This window comes from Argiope bruennichi, chromosome 1, assembly GCF_947563725.1.
Source record: "Argiope bruennichi chromosome 1, qqArgBrue1.1, whole genome shotgun sequence".
Classification (NCBI taxonomy): Eukaryota; Metazoa; Arthropoda; class Arachnida; order Araneae; family Araneidae; genus Argiope; species Argiope bruennichi.
The window spans coordinates 68,491,045-68,511,988 of record NC_079151.1 but is presented as its reverse complement, the minus strand read 5'-3'; the positions used below and the strand labels follow the sequence as shown (position 1 = coordinate 68,511,988).

The 20,944-nt window shown below is 28.8% G+C and overlaps 1 protein-coding gene across 4 annotated transcripts in view; it reads right to left on the bottom strand.

The window, feature by feature from the left end:
- Window positions 1-1,017: 1,017 nt before the first annotated feature.
- Window positions 1,018-20,944, bottom strand: part of LOC129971258 (multiple coagulation factor deficiency protein 2 homolog) — a 46,440-nt gene continuing 26,513 nt past the window's right edge. For all 4 annotated transcript variants that reach the window (XM_056084856.1, XM_056084866.1, XM_056084886.1 and 1 more), the window contains one exon: window positions 1,018-1,324. In XM_056084856.1, coding sequence (XP_055940831.1) covers window positions 1,176-1,324 — 149 coding nt within the window. In that variant the 3' untranslated portion in view covers window positions 1,018-1,175. The remainder of the gene's footprint in view (window positions 1,325-20,944) is intronic.

The window sequence follows — 20,944 nt, the reverse complement described above, 5'->3', positions numbered from 1 at the left end:
CAACTTATTAACATCCATTTTAATCCAAGGCATTACTTTTAATCTACTTGACTTGTTTCTTGCTTGTGAAGGAATTTAGTAATTTCCTCTCAAATCTTTACTTTCTTTAGAAATACTCTTTAAATAATGTGACAACACTTAATTTTAATATTTTTATAATTGAACAACCAGTTCATTAATTCGCTTCAATAAATTTAAAATACAAAATTGATTTCAAGGTCTCATGATATTTGTAAGAAATAATTATAAGTTAGAGATTAAAGAGTGGGAAATAATTTTCAAAATGCCTATTTTTTTGGTACAAAAATAAAAATGTGTTTCTTAGTTATTTATTAAGCGATTATAATAAATGATAAGTTTATTATTTATGTAATTAGCTATAAAGACTTTTAGTTATTTATTAAGTGATAAATATTAAGTATTGGCTGTTTTTAGCTTCTAGTACACAAGATTAAGAAGAAAAAAAAATGAATAGCTAGTCCTTTGATAACTATTAAATTTTTTTTAATTTTTTTATTTTTAATTTTATTTATGAGCTTTTACCGGTGTAACGCCACTTTTGGCACACACCTAATCAGCATCAATATACATAAGAATATTAAGTAATAAGTTTATTATTTTTTAAAGTGAAGTTATTTAATAAGTTAAATATTAAGTGATTCATTAAGCGTCATTTTTTTAGAGATAAACTGCATTATTCATTTTTTTTTCTAATTTTATAGGCAAATTTTTTAAATAAATGAAATAGTATTCATTGGTAAATCAGCACTAACTTTCAAAATGTAATTCTAGTTTAAAAATATAATTCTTGTTTAAAATTACCAATTATACATTAAATATTTTTTAAAAAACCGTTCTTCGTTATTGAAATAAATAAAAGAAATCCTCCTAAAATATAAAATCTTTTTCTTGTTAATAAAATAAAGAAACAGAAAGAAAGAAGTATTTCGATGGCACACTTTTCTATCCCGCCTACTGTCAAACATTTATAAGGTACTACCCACTCACAAACGGTGGTCTGAAGAATATTTGTTTTTATTTCTGTCTATGGCAGTGTCGTGCGGTAAGAGGATAAAAAAAAACAGAGAACATCACGGCATTCCATTTTTCTGACAAATTTAATGCTCTGTGGATGCAGGTGCGGGTGAACGGGTCTGGCGTTTCACGGAAGCGTCTCATAAATCTCGGCTCGGTGGTTTCCTGTCGCCCCCCTTTTTGTCTTCGGTGAGATCCGGATAGGTCCGCTGCACCGACAGGAACTCTTTGTAGTTGAGGAAGCCGTCGTTGTTGGTGTCGTGCTCCTCGAAGATATCGTCCACCTGTCCTGGAAGGGACAAACAAACACTCGGTCACTGATTGCAGGATACACAGAAATAAATGCATGGCGCAATTTTGAATGCGATATTCTTAGGAATAGGACCAGTCATTGGCTAGGCCGCACTATCAAATAAGCAGAGTAGGCAGTTGGCTAAGGGCCGAGCGAAATAGGGTGACCGAAATTTTGAGATATTCTTTGGTGTTATTTTCTAATTATGTTAATTTTATGCTTTCATTTAATTTATAAAGTACTGATTGAAATGAATGCATTAATTAAAATTAAGTATGAATGAAATGCGTAAAACATTAATCTAATATTATCAATTAATTATCTTTTAAACATTATATTACTTGAAACCCCCACAAAAATATTTCGCTTTATGCTTAAAAAAATGCCCGATTCTATATTTAAATAATACTAGTCGCCTTTGGTAACCAGCTTGTTCGTCCAAATGATTGATCTCTTAGGATGTTAAATGGTTAATATGGAAAGCATTTAAAAAAAAATAACAATGTTGTTTGATTTGATTGAAAAGCATTAATTTAATTGAATAAATTAATTATTATGAGTGGGAACTGAAAAGTGTATATGCAAGGAAATAGGAGCAGAAGGGAAAATCCTACTTCGAAGTTAATATTAAAAGGGAGCATCATTATATTTTTAAATCTTAACTTTAAAACTGATAAAGGCATGCGATTGAATGTTTTATAGAAATATTTGAATTTTTTCATAACATTTTACAATATTACGGAATGACCATTAAATCAAATTTTAAAAATTTATTAGAATAATTATACAGATAGGAATTTGATATTGACCGAAACGATACTTTTTAATGTTTTAAAAAATATAAAATATAGTTATAATAGTTAAGAAAGATATGGCCATCAATATCCTAAAAAAACAACGATTAACTAATGAACCTTATGTTTGCACTTAACTAAACTTTCTGTTTGACGCCTTTTATAATTTTTTTTCTCTGACTGAAGGCAATTTTTGTGACAGAGCAAACATTCTCAAGAGAATTTCTAATAACTCTGGTCTATTGATTAGCGAAGCGTTGAATTAAGTGTAGCTGAAAAAAATCTCTCAATGAAGGAGTATGAAACGTTCGTTCGTATTATAGACATTTTGTTGCATTTTGTTTTACATTTGCTCGTTGCCGTTCGACATTAAGTAATAAAAGTGATTTCTGTGCCACGTACATTAGCGTTTTATATATATACATTTGGATTGTGCTTAATGTTTTTTTTACTACTTTGTTTAAAATTCGAATATTGAAATTTTTTATATGAAAAATAATAAATTAACTTTTTCGAAATAGCATCATAAATAAATGTCTTCTATGATTATCAAAATGTAATACATAAAACTATTTATACAAATAATTAATACCTATAAAAATAACTAGTGTAACTAGCAGTGTAAGAAATTAAGAGATGGGCAAAAGACCCCTCCCCGAAGATGAATTGCCTAAGGGGCTCTAGAGAACATAACTCGGCCCTGGCTAATGGATGTGCGGAAATCAATATGGGGACAATTTTGATCAGCCTTTTAACGAAAGAAAATAGTGAGAATGCTTTCCCTTCGACTTAATCATATACAAATAATATACAGCGCGTTTTGTGCACCACAGTATAGCGACAAAAACGTAATATGCGTTTCGAGCATCTGCGTTTTCAATTAGCATCAACATTTGGCATATATTTGCAATTTTGGTGACAAGACGATAAACTAAATTTCATTCATCTGACTTGTTGCATTTTAAAGTTGTAGGGTTCCCATACCTAAGAAAAGATGGAAGTCAACCTTTTGATGAATTTATTCCAAAATATGATACATATCTTCAATTCTGATGATAAAATGATATGCTAAATTTAATCCTTTTAGCACATTGTGTTCTTTTTTTGAATTACGGTATTCATAAGAGCCTGAACTAACAGAAATGCTTTCTTTTTGTTATTTGTTATTATGAATTTTTGTTAAATTTCTTCTGTTTGATCGATGCATTTTTGACTAATACCTGCATATTACAACGTAGTTTAATAATAATAATTAAAAAAAAATGTAATTTTCGAACTCGGGGGAGGGAGGGGGAATTCTTCTCTAAAGAGAGGGAATTCTTCACATTCAAGTAATAAATTTTCTTTACAATGATAAATCTTATCCTTTATGTACATCGCATAAGAATAAAAAAAAAGAACCGCAGTTTAATTTTTAATTTCTTGAGCCTTCTATGTCTTCTTATAATGTAATCCAGAGCATGTGTCCTATTTGCCCACTTTATTTAACTGAATCGATACATAACTTTCTGATGCAAGACCTTTATATGCATAGTTCAATTAAGAAGAATTGACCCAATGAAATAACTGTGAATTGAGAAATGGAATAAAATGAATACGTTTTCCATAAATTGAAAAGCATAGATAGTGAAGCAGTTTCGCAAAGTTTATACATGAAAAACACTTAGAAACAATTTATTTTGCATGTTTTATTATTTCTATAAGGAGCCAATTCGAAACTACCTGCTGAGCTAATATTACATAATCCTTTATGTGCATCACATAAGAATAAAAAGAACACCCCCACCCCCCGATAGTTTAGAAACTGAAAAGTAATTATATATATAATCATTTCTACTTGTTTAGAATTAAATTTGTGTGTCTTTTTGATTTTCAATTATTTTGTAATAAATAGCAGAGAACATAGTATTGAAAACAGAATTGTCTTACATTTCTGAGTCTGTCATCCGCCACAGCCCTTATCGATTTTTAAGCATAGTGGTAGCATTCACGGACAAGTATTGGTTCGCATGTCCTTTGTAAGGAAAATAAAAATAATTTCATGATACGTGTATTCTTTATTATTATTATTATTATTACTGAGAAAAGCGAAGTTTCCATCAAACAATTCTTTTCCTCTAAACCTTTTTATTTGATTCGATCATTGATCGTTCTGCAAATTTCGTCGTTTATTGTTTCTGCAATTTACGACAACTTACTGCTTATTTGTTCAGCAATTATTAAATAAGGGAATCCAAGGAAAGACGCACATTTTTTTGATATCGATCATTTTGGTCATGAAAGGACAATTTATTTCATTTTCTGAACTTCGTAAGAATGACAGCGCTTTTGTCGTAATGCGAGCTGTAAAGAATGTTCAGATTCAATGAAATCTTTTTGGGAAAAAAAAATATTACCCTTATAGATATCAAATTGCGATATCAGTAGTATGGTAAGTTGAGAATAGACGGTGCCTAATTCAGCCGTGAGACCGTGACCTATTTAAAATCGTATTGAAAAGAAAAAGTGAACTTTAATGATTTTAAATTAGCCAAACCTGTCTTGTTACCCTTAAAGTACATGATTTGATAGATATTTTAAAGAAATTTTGGTTTTTCCATGTTTTTACTTCCCTTTAATGGTATAACCAAAATCGCAAAATTGAAATACAAGATAACTGAATTGTTTATTTATTTATCTTTTAGAATATAATATGGAAAGCAAAACTGCAGGCCAATTTCCAAATAATTGAACATGTACTTATGTTTTTGGAACACCTAAGCACCTTTTGAACGAAATGAACTATTTTAATTGATGATATGGTTACTATTACTTTGGTTAACATATTATGCTGAGGTTTTTAATAGAAATTGAATGGGTAAATTGGCTGCAGATATTGTTGTATGTGCAAAATGCATTCAGTGTATGAATGAATAGGCTATTTCTAATGAAATTTGTATCTTATGTTTCTTATTTTGCTGCTTTTTATACAAAGATTTTTAAAATTTCAGAGTTTACTTTATTGATACGTGAATGAATAATTTCTTCACTATTATTTTTCATATCAGTAAAAATATTTTATCGGAAAAAAAATACACATCTTCAGATGAAATTAATTTATATCTTTATTCATATACATAAAATATTAACCTGTGTTGATTGCCTGTAAAACTAGATTAAAATGATTCTAAATTTAATCATCTGGGGAGTTTGAATAAAGTTGAGAATATTCTATTTGATGTCTTTGTGTGAACATACAAAGAGAGCATTGCAAATACGTATGATTTAATCATTTAAGAATCAAATCTATTCGTTATTCGTCTGCATTATAAATTAGAGTAAGGCTAATTAAATTTAGAAATAACTTTATTATTAAATTGTTTTCACAAGTAGTTTGAATGTTGTAGATTTTCCAACAAATTAAAAAAAAAATATTGTCAAAGATAAGAAGAGACGAAATTTTTTTCAGTGCTTTTAATAAATTCAATTTCATATTTGCAATAAGAATTTTGATATAATTAATGCTAACTAAAATTAAGATACTGTCTGTAAAGTCATTTTACTTAAGATGAAGAAACATAGTCATATAATCTTCGTTGGAATAATATTTTTGGTTTTGAAAAAGTGTGCCAATGATTGATTATCATTGGCCACTTTTGACTGACCAATGATTGATTATCTTATAACTTTAAACGAGCTTTAAAGTTTTAAGATAAATAATTTTAAAGTTTTAAGATAAATAACTTTAAAGTTTTAAGATAAATAACTTTAAAATTCTTGCATATATATAAATTTATTTCGTGCATCTCGGAAACGGCTCTAACGAGTTGGATCAAATTTTGTATTTAGAAAAGATTTTGTTTTCTTTTACGTTTATCTATACAGGTGTAATAAAAATCATTTTTTTTATAACAAAATGTTTACATGTAACTAACTATACATGACCTGAATAAGCGTATGGGAGATGGAGTAGTGGCTAGGCCTTCGGACTCCTCTGCATTTTTCTCGTGTTCGATCCTACGTTTGCAGTTCAAGTAGATATCGCTTATAACTTTAAAATAGCCATAGGATCGGATTTAATTTACGATATTACAAATTTAAAAAAAAATCATGTTTGATGAAACACGGTCTTTCAGGTATTGCAGCAATTTATGAAAAATTTGTACAGTAATATTTAGTTTTATGAAATAATGAAATTAATTTTCAAAAGGAGGGCATTTAAAAGCCGGTAGGATAGGCAATTTTTCTCTTGTATGAAGTGAATATTTGGAAATTAAGTTTAATGGTTAATTCAAGCAAATGCCATTGTGAAGTATCAGGACTGTCTGTCATAAATAGAAAATTTACCAAATGACTTATCTTGTAAGAATTGTTCTTGATGAATGTTTTTAGAATATAATTTTTGAATTCTAGTTAGAGGATAATGGGAACATTTTTTTTAATTCATTAGTTTTCCTAAAGAGATTACTCTGAAATTCTTAAATCATTATAAATATTGAAGATCAGTTGACAAATGAAGCAGGATGAAAGCAACTAATTTAATATTCCAGTTCTTCACTGGGAATGCACAGTTACACATCAATTTAAATTGTTGAATAAAACGATAAGTAAGTATTATTTCTTCTATCAAACAGTAATTTCATACTTATACTTATTATTTCACCGAGTTTTTAAGGCGGTTCCGGTATAATAAGTTTGGGAATGGGCTCTTGTCGCGTCTTCTTCCTTTGAGTAGACTTCAAAATTATTAATTCTTTAAAAGGCCCTTTTTATTTTTTAGAAATGAGAGTGGTTTCATTTAGTTTATAGATTTTATTTTAAGATAAATTGTATTAATTAATTAATTAGGTTAATAAATAATTAACTAACAAATTAAGATGCCATTTTGTGTGAGTTAAGGAACTGATCCATCTAAGCTTCTGCCTCATTAAAAAATTTGTCAGAATTTGTGCCAACCTACATAACTTCATACAAGGATTGATGAATTTGGTGGTAAGCATACTTCCTATGGGCCTAGAAAGGGTAAATTGAGTTAAGGAACTGATCCATCTAAGCTTCTGCCTCATTAAAAAATTTGTCAGAATTTGTGCCAACCTACATAACTTCATACAAGGATTGATGAATTTGGTGGTAAGCATACTTCCTATGGGCCTAGAAAGGGTAAATTTAGTTCCAAAATAAACTCGTGCACTTTTAAATCTGATTATTAATCTAACTAAACTAAGCTACACAAACATTTTCTGAATCCCAATTTATAAATTTTGATTAACTTAACCTATCAGAAACATGTTATAGAAATATCAAAGGTTGATAAACCAACTACATCTTTCAAATCTTCCGTTCGAGGCACCATGAATACATGAATGAGAAGATGCCAGATAAGTAACTATGTTCTTCTCACTTCTATAGTGGATGTTGTAACTTTTTTGAGCTGACTATATGCACTTCGATGAAGGAACGTATTTCCTGCGGAAGGTTGTTAGAGTTCCGGCTCAGTTTCCGAGTGTTGTAGCGACGACGATTTTTTAAATTCCCTGGATGCCTTAGCAGGGCAGGGTTAACTCCATTTCGGTTATGCAGTTAAAATGTAGTAATGAAAAATATTGTGATATAAGTAAGACAGAATTGAATATGCATTTATTTTATCTAATTATTTAAGATATTTATAAGAAAATGGAAATTTTGAGATAAATAAGCAAAAATAAATAAAACGAAGCTCTGTCATCTGCATTGAAAATTATCAATACGTGATTCATGCTCAAATTATTTAACTTGTAGATTTAAAACCGCTTACAGTTGGAACAATAATTAATCATATTCAATGTTAATCTTAAACGAGCAGCGAGACCTTAATCCCCACAAGCACTCTAATAAATCTGCATTTCAATAATTTAGGTACCGCGACGCGCATCATTAAGAGGTAATCGTCTCAGCCACAACAATTTCGCTTAATTACAGAAATATTCTATTAACCGATGCTCAGTGAAGGTAGAGTGAATGCATTAAACATTAGAATTGAAAATCTCTCGTCTGCTAATTGCCCCCTTTGGTGATCTGAAAATTTTGGACTTTTGGAGACGCATTTATTTCAGAAATTCCCTTCCGTTTCATCTTAGTACGAGACTCATTTAAATTATCGATAATAATTCAATTTATGCTATGAACGAAAATTTTAAATGGAAAATGATAATTTGGCATAACAGATAAGGTTTTTTTTTTTTTCTAAATGAAAGTTAAGGATGTTTTATATATAAAAATATTGAAATAGCAAAAAAAAAAAAAAAAAAAAAAAATTCGATCTTGCGATTTTGAACCGTTTTCAAGTTTTAGACCTTCCTTAACCTGAAGCACACATATTTGATTATTTGGGAAAACGATAAAAAAAATTTTTTCAGATTGATGAACAAAAATTAGTATGTGAACTTTTCACAAAATTTTAAAATTCCAGTTAACATTGGAAAAGAATTCTTTCAGAAAAAATTTGTCTTTCTGTCCGAATGAAAGTGAACGGGATACCGAGTGTTAAGCTATAACTACATAAAGTAAAGAACTTTATGGATAAAATTAGATATAGAGTTTTAATTAAGGTGCAAATCTGTACCAAATTTTGAACCAAATTCATTGACGGATTAACCGTCTGTCTGTCTGTACATTTGCATGCATGCAGCTTAGAAGCTGAGAGATTTAGATAAATAAAAAATTTTATGTGATCTTGTAAATAAAAATGCAGTTTTATGTCAAATTTTTATAACAATTGATCAGTAAAAAGATGTTCAAAAGGCTTACTTAGTTTCTTCTTTATACTATGAATCATAAAATGTTCGTGCAAAATTCTGAAAATTTGAACATTGGGATGTTCACAGACGTGCTTTAGGTTCACAGCTTTTATGAGAAATGAGGGTGGTTAACACCTGCATTAGAGAGTTTGTGAGAAAATTTTTGGGGGCTTATTTTCGCTGATTGGTGTAAGTGGAATAAAATCGATCCACTCATTTTCTTCTGCATTTTTAGCATGTAACTGCTTTATCAGATACAAGGTTTACGACTTGCTGTACTCACTTTATACTACTGATTCTAAACAAATTACGCGAGTTTAGTAATAGCAGTAAATCAGCGCAGTTTGTAGCAATATATTACAATAGAGCGCAGGAATAACGCTAGAACGAGACTTGGTGACATTTAGTTTTATGAGTGCGTAAATATGCAGTGGTCAACCCTTAAATATTATCTTGTGTGAAATTTCGAAGTAGAGGTTTGAATCTGTTTTGAATTCTTTGTTTCCATCCGGAATCGATGTAACTGGTACCAAATTAGGGCTGGTGGAGAATTCGCATTGTTTCGTTCATGCATTAATTATAATAGAAAATACAAATATCGAATTAATTATTCAAGAAAAAGGCGCCCCATTACTTTTTTTTGTTTTTTTTACGTGGAAGCGGCTTGGGATATTTATAGATACATATGGTTTTGTGGAAGCCCTCCTTATGGAAAGATCGCTGGAAAATGCAAACACTAATAAAAAAGAAAGAAAATACAAATTACTTATCGCATGAAAGTACAAAAACTTTTACCAGGCATGTGCCACCGTTTTTTTATTTGTTTTTTATTCTTATGTTTTGTAATAAATATTTCATTTCGTTTTTCTTTTAAATATTTTATTGAATCAATTCCTAAATGAATAGAACGAAATTTATATACTATAGTAATTTGCAGTGATATGTTTTTTAGTACTGTTTTTTACAAGATTAGAACTTTTCGCTAGGTGTTTCACTAAGGTGTGGTACACAAAAAGATGAGTGGTTATTATAACATTAACTCTGCGAATAATCTGCGTTCACCCTTTTACTAAATGTAAACATCTCTTCCTTTCATCTTTCTTCTCATCTTTTTTTGGCGAAATAAACGACTTCTGACACTTGCGCAAAAACGTGACAGGTTTTCGAATCCCAGGACGAACAGTATGCTGTTACATTTGTTTTCTCATTTCCCCAGAAGAGACCACGAGTACATATGCATATTTATGAAGCGACTTCTCTTATATTTTTTGTATGGTTTAGTGGTGAAAGGGGTTTGAATTACCTTCACTACAATGACGAGACGTACCGCCTTCAAAAGACGTTAGGTTATGGCCATTAATGGTGTTTGGATTCAATCCAGTTTACATGCAACTTTTGCTGCCATAATCATTTAATTTACTCCGATGCATAGACAAGAAAGAAATATTACATTCTTGGTGACACAATTTCACATAATAATATATACAAACTGGTATTAAACATACTAATAACCATTAACCATTTTATTTCAATAGAGATGAGGTAAAAGTTTTTCAAATTTAAATAATAATTTATTTTTTTTATGTAATTTCTTTAGCATCTCAAAACGACTTTTGAAGCAAATTTTTAAATTATAAATTGACCGTTAAAAATCGTGTAAAAATTCTACATACAAAGCCAGACAAAAAAAAAAGATTCAAAACAGTGAAAATATTTCAGTTTTAGTCAAAATCATGTAAGAATTGTATATACAAAGCCAGACGAAAAAGTGAAGATTCAAAATGATGAAAATATTTCATTTTCTGTCAAAATCATGTAAGAATTGTATATATAAATCCAGACGGAAAAATGATGATTCAAAATGATGGAACTATTTCAGTTTCTGTCAAAATCATGTAAGAAATGTATATACAAAGCCAGACGAAAAAATAAAATGAAGATTCAAAATGATGAAAATATTGCAGTTTCTGTCAACATTCTGTTAAAAAGATCTAAGCATGAGAGCGCAAATAAACTTCTGAAATTCCTCATAATAAATTTCTCGAATGAGAAAAGATTATTTATGAATTCGAAACCGCATTGTTCGTCAAAATTAGAGCATCCAAATTCTATAAACGGCATCGATCCATACAGTCGTGTTATAACATAAATGATAAATAGAGAACATAACATGAAGTCACTAATTTGTCCCAGTTCTTACATCATAAATGAAGTTCCGCAGCTACCTTATCAGAATTTTATATTTTCGTCATGCTGTACTAAACATGTCATATATATATGAACACAATTAATCTTGCTGTCGGCGAACCAGAACGACTCACATTCCTAATTTTTAATAATGGCACTGTGTTTGTGTCTCTGAAACTATTCCATTTGAATGAATGAATATTCCTTTGATCTATATATGAAATGTTATGAGCTGTCGAATTTGCAGAGAGAATAGCGTGACATTCAATATTTTAATTTGAGATTTAGCGAAGCGTCCAAGAGTTGATGCATACTCAGTGTTTTAGACGGTATAACATATTTTTAATACATTGATTTGATTTATTTTTATTTGAATATTTTAGTCATTACCCTATTTTTAGAATTTGGTAAAAAGAAACCCGTATCATTTCATGCACTGCAATCTAATAATAATAAAAAAAGGGATAAATCAAATGAGAAACATTTATCATACCGGATACAATACGTTTTGAAGATTGTTCTCATTTAAATGTTTTGATATTTTTCGTTTGAAATTTCATCTTAGAATATGTTATTCCTTTTATCATTCGAAGAAAATATGAGAATTATTTATGTAATTTAATGACAGTTCATTGTACGCTTAATAGACTGAATAATGGTAGTGCCCAAAAGCTTAGAAACTAAAATGTGGAAAATAAAATTGAATAAAATCTATACAAGCATCTAGAAGTAGCAAGAAAGCAGAGGTGAGTAGGGGGTCATCAGCTCTCACGCTCTTTAGAAACTAACGAAATCAGTACAGTGGTTGGAGCTGGTAGATTTTGTTGTACTTCTACCCTAAAGAATGTACTTTGGATAATTATCGTTAAGTTGAAAAGCAAAAAGGAACTGGGTCCATTGATGATTTGTCTTGTAGTCATAAAATTTCATATGGATTAAAAATCGTCGAAATTCTAAAAATGGCTGGGACTGGAGGAATTTATTCTTTGCTTTTCTAATTATTTTAAGTGTACAGTTAAATACACAAAGTAACAAAACATTTAATGTAGAAAAAAAGTTTGATTTTAATTAAAAAATCTATTTTGCTATAATAAAGCCGAAACAAATTATTTTATTTATTTGTAATTTTTTTAACATTAACGTAAAGAGGCCTTTTTTTTTCAAGAAAGAATAGAAGATCTTTATATTTGAATAAAATTTATTTAAACGGGAAAATTCCTACACGCTTCTCGCACATGTCGAAGTCAGACTTCAAAATCTTTCAACAAACTTCCGAGCTAGAATTTTATCTTTCGAGCGTAGCATCCCTTTATAGACTAGAAAATATATTCAGCGACAGATCTGATTTCACGGAATGTAGATTTCACTAAAATGCAAAGTTTATTTCAAAATGTATACATTCGTCGTTTTCAAAAGTTAGACGGCCCTTGAAAGAGACCCTCTGAAGTATTTGCAAAGTTAATTCAATAAATGTCGTTTCATAAAGTTTTCAAAATGCGAAAGAACTTTTTTTTTTCGTTTTCGTTTCACGATAAATAAAAGTTGAATATCTATATTCTTGCTTAATTTGTTGCACTCAAAAGCTATTTTTTAATGCTAACATTTTCTTTATGCTTGTTTAAGTTGATGCTAACATTTTCTTTAAGTTAATTTATCCTAAGAGTTCTGTGCATTTTATCTATAATATATGTTTTGTTCGATATCAATCCAGGTTGCATTTATTTTAATTTAGTTATATTAACGTCCTGGTTTGAAATAACTCGAATGTTATTTTGAGAATTGCTAATTTTGAGCTGTGATAAGATGGCAAGAGCATTATCTTTGGTCGCATTAAGATACATTTATCTGGAAAGTTATAACTGAACTATCAAAAATGGAAGTTACATTATGTTCATTTAAATACTTATTTCAGTTTTAAAAGTTAAAAAAAATTTAAGGTTCAAAATAATGTATTAAATATTTATCAAGTTTTTAATAAGTTTTAAAGCTTGAATATGTGAAATTTTATTGGTAAGTTTATCTGCTTATCTAAATGCCAATTTTTGCATCACATGTAAAATGCCTCATTCTTCTCGCTAGTCACAGAGAAAGTAAGAATCCTATAGTTTATAATTACTGAACCGTTTTTTAAGCACACTTCCTAGAGGATTTCAGGCAATTTTTCTATACTAAATAAAAATTCTACATTTCTTGAATAAATGTTTTCAACTAAATTTGTGATTAGTCCTACTAACTTTGAAAAACAAGCATATTTTTGTAAATCCTGGATGAAAATGTCAGATTTTATGCAAAAATGTAAAAGAAATATTTTACATTCTTCATACTTACATATGCCTCGCACTATTTTTTTTTAAATTTTTAGTATCAATCTTCACAGAAGCTAATATGCTTTCATGCAATTGCTCACCTTATTTAATGAAGTTTTGTAAGTGGAAGTGTATATCTAAGTGTATATCTATTTTGGGGAATAACAGCCTGTTTCACTTTTCTGAGACACCTCCTCCTAGCTTTTTGTGATATCAATTTTATTTCAGCATTTTAATTTTTTCTATAATTTTAATAATTTTTAAAAAAATATTTTATGTACATTTTACAACAATACTTCTTATTTGTCTAGTAACAGCGATTATGCAAATGCGTTACAACGATATTAAATGCATTTATTTTTGTGGACTCTATCATTGTTTTAGGTTTTGAAAAATACTATAAATATAGACAAACTAAGCCTAAGACATTACTTTACTTCGATGTTTCAGCTTAGAAATTCAAACCTCCTTTAATTGCATTTTCTTGTTATTAATGTTGGTATGTTTTTCTGATGTGGTTCCTTGACGACATACTTAAGATGCGCTTTACTATTTCTAAAAATTTAAGACGATAAAGTTTATAGTACTATTTTTCATTAGTAGGTTCGAGTAAAAGTATCCTTTGAATACCATTTAATATGCTATGCACAATCGTTTCATAATTTCTTTTACTACATCGAATTCGCATCATATTTTTGCCTCAACTTTCGCTTTCTCTTTCGTTTAGAAAAACTCTCTCAACCCAAGCATACCGCTTTCATTCATTCATTCTCTTTAATGCTTTCTTGAGCGAGTCTATTCTCCTGCGCTTCCCAGTGGAAGCTACCCAGCTCCGCCTCGACGAAATTTCCAGCCCATAGAATGAGGATGTATGGAGGTAACAATACTATCTTCTTCTCACAATGGCTGATCAAATGTAGTAAAATAAATTATGTGAGGCGGGATGTAACAGCGAAACTACGCGGTTGTAACCATAATCCATGCCTGTAGAAGTTATGAGGGTCATTTGAAACATTATCTTCATGCCGCACTCTTTTTTTGCAAGCGTTTGAGGGGAATGGCTTGCTTTTATGAAAGAGGTGTAATAAATGCTTCTGAGAAGTAGCGCTCGTTGGAGGATATGTGGTAAAAATGGTATTTTTTTGTGATATAGAGTGGATAGTTTTCCACAAAGAAACTATCCAAGTACGTTTTATATTATGTGACTTAAAAAATAATTATTGTTAAGTTCACAGCTTTGAACAGTGAAGTTATTCTTTTTATTACTTAATTTTTCTTTAAAAATTTTTGTTCAGTTCTGAAATAAACCACTGAATTTAAAATTGATAAATTTGGGAAAAAAGTATTTTATAAAATTTATATTTTTACTTTCTCCTATACATAGTATAGAGGAAGTAGGGTAATCGTCAAAATATTTAAACCCGAGATTTTGACGAATCTTCACATTTTAGATCTCCATGAATTCGAAAAATACATTTTTGGAAAATGTCCGTCTGTCTGTATGTGACAAAGATAACTCATTAACGCTTTGAGGTAACCGACTGAAATTTGATATACAGACTTAACACCAAATTTGCAGAATTCTATCAAATTTTGAGTAAAATCTGTTCAGAGGAAGTCCGTCTGTCTGGCTGTTCGGATTTTATTTAACACGATAACCATAAAATGAAGAGAGCTAGATAGATAAAGTTAGGTACACAGATTGAACATCTATAGAGTAGACACTACCAAAATTTGAGACAAATCCAGCTAGAGTTTGGCTGTTGTCTGTTGGTCTGTGCTTTCAGAAACATGTTAACACAAATGTAAACATGTTAAATATATTCAAATTAGGCAGGAATTTTGTCATTACGAAGGCTGTTTTTTGTCAACTCTTTGTTTCAATCCATTGAGAAAACGTCTCTAAAGCACAAATGCGGTTTTTGGATATTATTAACCGCATACCAAGGATTAATCGCCAAAATGACTCGCCAGTAAAATTGCTAAATTCACGCCAAAAGTTAATATTTCGTAACTATTGTACGCCAATGTCACGCAAGGCATTCTCTGGTATGACAAGCATATTAGAGAGTGCGCGAGAAAGGTTTTGGTGTGATCACTCCTGATGACTTTCATAAATGAATAAATGCACACGTAGAAGACTATTTATTTATGAAAAACTTCATATCACTTCTTAGCTCATATCTTATTCGTTAGAAAATTCAGCTAGTAAGGAAATTAACAAAGATAACAGTAGACAATAAGACAAAGACAATAGACAATGACAATAGAATAGACAAAGATAGGAATAACAAAATTAACAAAGATAACAATAATATCAGTAATTTTAACACAAAATGCATTAGAAAACACGCACAACAGCATAACAGATCTCTGACAAAAATCATAAGTGAAATTTGAAAGAAATGATGAATCAAGATACAGGATTTATTTTATTTAATAACTAATATAAGGATAAAATAATCCGTAAAAATAGCTGAACTTATTGAATAATAAGCAATTTCACTTAATTTTTAGGGAAAAAAAAAACACAAGTTCCTATCTGAGACCAAATGGGTTAAGAAAAGGCATATCTAAAGAACATAGATTGGATGAAAAATATTATAGGTTCTATTCAATGCTTATATTTCTGTTAATCATTTAGCAAAAGAAAGATAAATCTCAGTGAAATTCAGATTGAGAGATTAAATTGCTGAAATTAAATTGGCCAATGGAGGTTTTCCTCTAAATGAAATGTAGATTTGGCCAAATTCCACTAAAGTTCTTTTGGAAAGCAAGCATTTTCCGAATTTTGGGCTGAAGGCGTTATTTTATGCACTTTAAAGTGGTTTTGATTAACAGAAATGATAAATTTATGTTCAATTATTCTAAAGTCGTAATAGACTTGATTGGATATGCTCGATTAAGGGCGATTTTAACTATCTAACTTTATTACTAAGAAAATGAATTTTGAAAAAAAAAAAAAGGTGTTTTGAAAAATCTTTAAAACTTTCATTAGATATGCTCGGACAAGAGGATTTTAGCTGTCTAACCCTATCACCAGAAAAAGGAATTTCGATGAAAAGAGATGTTTTGAAAAACCTTTAAAACCTTCATTAGATATGCTCAGTTAAGAGAGATTTTAGCTAACTCACCTTGTCATCAGAATAATGAATTTTGAGGAGAATAAATGTTTTCAAAAACCTTGAAAACATTCATTAGATATGATCGGATAAGAGATATTTTAACTACCTAAGAAAAGAGATGTTGAAGAAAAGAGATGTTTTGAAAAACCTTTAAAACTTTCATTAGATATGCTCAGTTAAGAGAGATTTTAGCTAACTCACCTTGTCATCAGAATAATGAATTTTGAGGAGAATAAATGTTTTCAAAAACCTTGAAAACATTCATTAGATATGATCGGATAAGAGATATTTTAACTACCTAAGAAAAGAGATGTTGAAGAAAAGAGATGTTTTGAAAAACCTTTAAAACTTTCATTAGATATGCTCAGTTAAGAGAGATTTTAGCTAACTCACCTTGTCATCAGAATAATGAATTTTGAGGAGAATAAATGTTTTCAAAAACCTTGAAAACATTCATTAGATATGATCGGATAAGAGATATTTTAACTACCTAAGAAAAGAGATGTTGAAGAAAAGAGATGTTTTGAAAAACCTTAAAAGATAACATCATCATTGAAGAAGGATTTAAAATCAACACAGTTTGGCCTTTTTTATTGTTTGTTCATAACTTTAGGAATCCGTATTAAAAATTATGACAATAACTATTGGATAATAACTATTCTTTCAAAGCAAAAAAAGATATATTCGTAAATTTTCCAATTAATCCATTAAATGCTGAAAAACACCTTTCCAATACATGAATTGCTTAATATGCGTGGGTCATTAATATATCTTATAAGCTTAATTTGGAAAAATTTATTGCAACGCAAACCGATAACTTACGAATCTATATATTTAAAAAAAATAAGCTCCTATGAACTATTTTTTGTGTCTGAAGTTCGGTTTGAATTACAGAAAATTTTTCGAAAGTTTTATTCGATAATTTTGTAAACACTCTGAAATTAATAAAATCCAGTGTTATGATAAAAATGAAGTATTGGGAAGATTATATTAGGAAAATTAAGTTCAAAGAGATAAACCCTTAGAAGATGAATTGTTCCAGTTGAAAAAATAAGCGTTCACTTCAATATGGAAATTGAGCAATAAATTTCTACTCTAAGAGAAATCCATAGTAATTACAAGACGCTCTTCTAGTAATGCTTTCCTTTCTAAATTAAAAGCGCAGCCATTTACCTAGACAGCATATATAGGGTAAACACTCATTGTAAAAGGTGTTAATATCAACGATAAAAGGTTTTACGTCCATAGCTTTTTTTTAACCTGGAGATACGGCAAGATTAAAAGTAATGAAGCAATATTTCTTCTCCATGTAAAAGCAAATTGGATATCTTAAATTGAAAACGAACTTTTAATGAACTGTGAAAAAGGAGAGCATCATTATTTTAACGCTTCTGTGTGCGAAATATTAATTTTGGGAGTGAGGTCATATACATTCACTTTCTTTACATTTTTGTTGTTATGAATGGTAAACATAAAGTAGTTTTTCATTTATCGCTCAAAGTTGTTCTTTTTTTATTGTAGTAAAAATGATTATCTAGATAATGTAAATATTTAACTTTCTTTTTAATGATTTGTAACAATTCTTGTCAGCTTATGTGAATTTATCATTTGTTTGCCGAATGGATAAAATGCATATTCAACAATTTTTCAAATCTAATAAAAGAACTGAATTAATTTAGTTATTCTTTTAAAATAAATATTTAAATCCCTTTATTTAATAAAAATTTTCTTTTATTTAGAATTTAGAATTTTTTAGAATTAGAATTTAGATTTTAGAATTTTTTGAGATATTTAATTTAATAGAAGGTTCGATATAGTTTGTAAAATGTGATAAATTATGCAGAAAAGAATTAAACATTCAATAACAGCTCTTTTTTTTTTTCAAAAATTATTGTTTGAATAAATTGTTTTTGCATGGTAAAACCTTTATGTATTTATTTACTAATATTAAAACCTATCTTTTAATCCTAAATAGAAAATTATTTTTTTAAACAAATCGACATCTACAATTATTTACAACTGAGTGTGAGATATTGTTAATGACCGAATCCCAAGATTTTTGTTCAAAATAATCTTTATAAACAAATGATGTTAATTACAGATTTGTGTTATTCATACTAAAAATATTTTTATTTTTCTATCAAAATTTCGTTCGCAATTAGATTTGAAACAAAGATGAAGACAATTTATCTTTTTTAAAGTACAAATATTGAAATTATTTTGAAAATATACAACATCAAGTGCATTTCTTTTTCTTTTCAGAAAAAGGAAAGTAGCAAAACAAAAACATTATGAATAGACATTTCATTTTTACAGAAACCAACGGGAGTAGTCTCTCCTAAACTTTCTCGCATACTCTGTAATAATGTTGTCATGCCAGAGAACGATTTACATGTAATTGGCGTACAATAGTTGCGAAATAGTAAATTTTGAACATTAATTTACCATCTTTATTGAATTTATCGTGTTATCCTTGGCGTGTGTTACCCGATATGTGTTAATAGTATCCAAAAATTAAATTTGTGTTTTAAATTTTTTTTTTCTCAACCTATTGAAACAAAAATTTGATTCAAAACTGCACTTGTAGTCACAATATCCCTTACTAAATTTGATGTATTTAAATAATACCATTTTTAAACTATTTATATTATTATACTAACATATTTATTACATGACTATTCTATCCTGACTTCTATTACATGACTATTATTCCTCTCTTATCTACAATTTCAAGTATTATGACTCATCAATAGAACTTAGTTTCTATAAACTGGCAATAAAAATGACATATTTTTCAGATTTTTTTTGTTAAATTTAATTTATTTAATAGCTTTCCGGAAATAATTTAAGAAAAATTTATAATTCTGATGAATAAGGCAATTACACACAGCATTGGCCATAATATTTTCGTGAAGTTATGCCAGTTTTTATTTGAAACTTCAAAATGTGGCTGAAAGTTTGTTCTATTTACTTTTTCTTGAACTTACACTGTTTTGAAGAGAGAATTGACTTAATTCTGTATCTGATGAAAAATGTCTTCATACTATTTAAAATTAGATGTTTGAAACATATTCATAAGTGTTGCATAGTATTTATTCTTCTGAACTTTTAGTTTCCTATAATTTGTATTCTTTTATTCATTCTTCCCAACTTGGTGCTTACTTTCATGTTTATTCTTCAGCTTTTGTTGATATCGACCTCTTACACTTTTGTAAAAATGAAGTGTGGTAAAAAGAAAAGGAAATTGAAATGATTAGTCTCTGAGCATAAACAGTGATTGATGTGTGAGGAGTAATTAATGCTTACAGATTAAAGGCATATAGGTATATCTTTTATGTAAATAGAATTGGCAACTTTTTCTTTTCTGTTTCTAACGCTGTAACTTTTTCCCATTTATGTAAAATTTTACTGCTAGCTCTATTCATGTTTTTCAGATTATTTTTTTATTGGATAAAAAATTACATGGTGAAAAAAAATGAAGCATTTTTAGCGTTTTGAGAATTAACTACTGAAATATTAAAGCATATTATCACAATAAATACTTCAGGACAGTTCAGTTAGAATTTTTTTTATTTTTTTTTATATGTAAGATAAACTTTAGTCGCTGTTTATAAACATAAAATTTTAAGTATAAGTAAGTTAATTAAGTTAGTTAATTAAGTAAGTAAGTTATAACTAAGTTTAAGTATAAAATTTTAAGTTAAGTGATTATAAGATTTATATTCAATAAAAGTGCCGTATTAAGAACATACGAATGAAATTCTTGTCCATACGTTCACACACAAAAAAAAATGAACAACTTTAGCAAACTTCTAATGCGTTTTATAAATAATTCATTATGCAACTATCTATTTCCCATAGCAATCACAACTGCATTGTAGTCTTATATATTTGTTATTAATCTTAAAATAATAAGATATAAACTTTATACTAGCACAGCTATAAAATTATAATCGCACGGTAGTCTTGTATGTTTTCCAAAAATAAAAAAAGTTATTATTTTTATACTATCACAACTATTTTATAAAAAAATGAAGTTTAATTTCCATTTATATGGAAATTTTTGTAGTACAGAATGTTTGACAGCTTTGCATATGAAATGCAATGAATGGAATCATTTCATTCGAGTTGGAATAAACTGAATTAATATTTATGTAAGAGAATTTTGAAGGTAAAATTTAATATCCTTTCAACTCTTTTAAATTTTGAAGAATAATGTTTTTAATAAATGTATTGCATCTTCGAAGCTGGTGCTGTGTCATTAAAACTAAATCACGTATGTCTGGAAAAAAAGACGAACAACATTTAAGAGGCCGAAAATTTAAGAATTATTCTTGCATTTTTACACTCCTTTTTAATCAAAATTTACATTAAAATATTTGGAACTGAAAGCAAGCGACGCTTTTCAATAAAGTAGGACACTTCTGAACACAAGTTCTGGGAGTCAAGT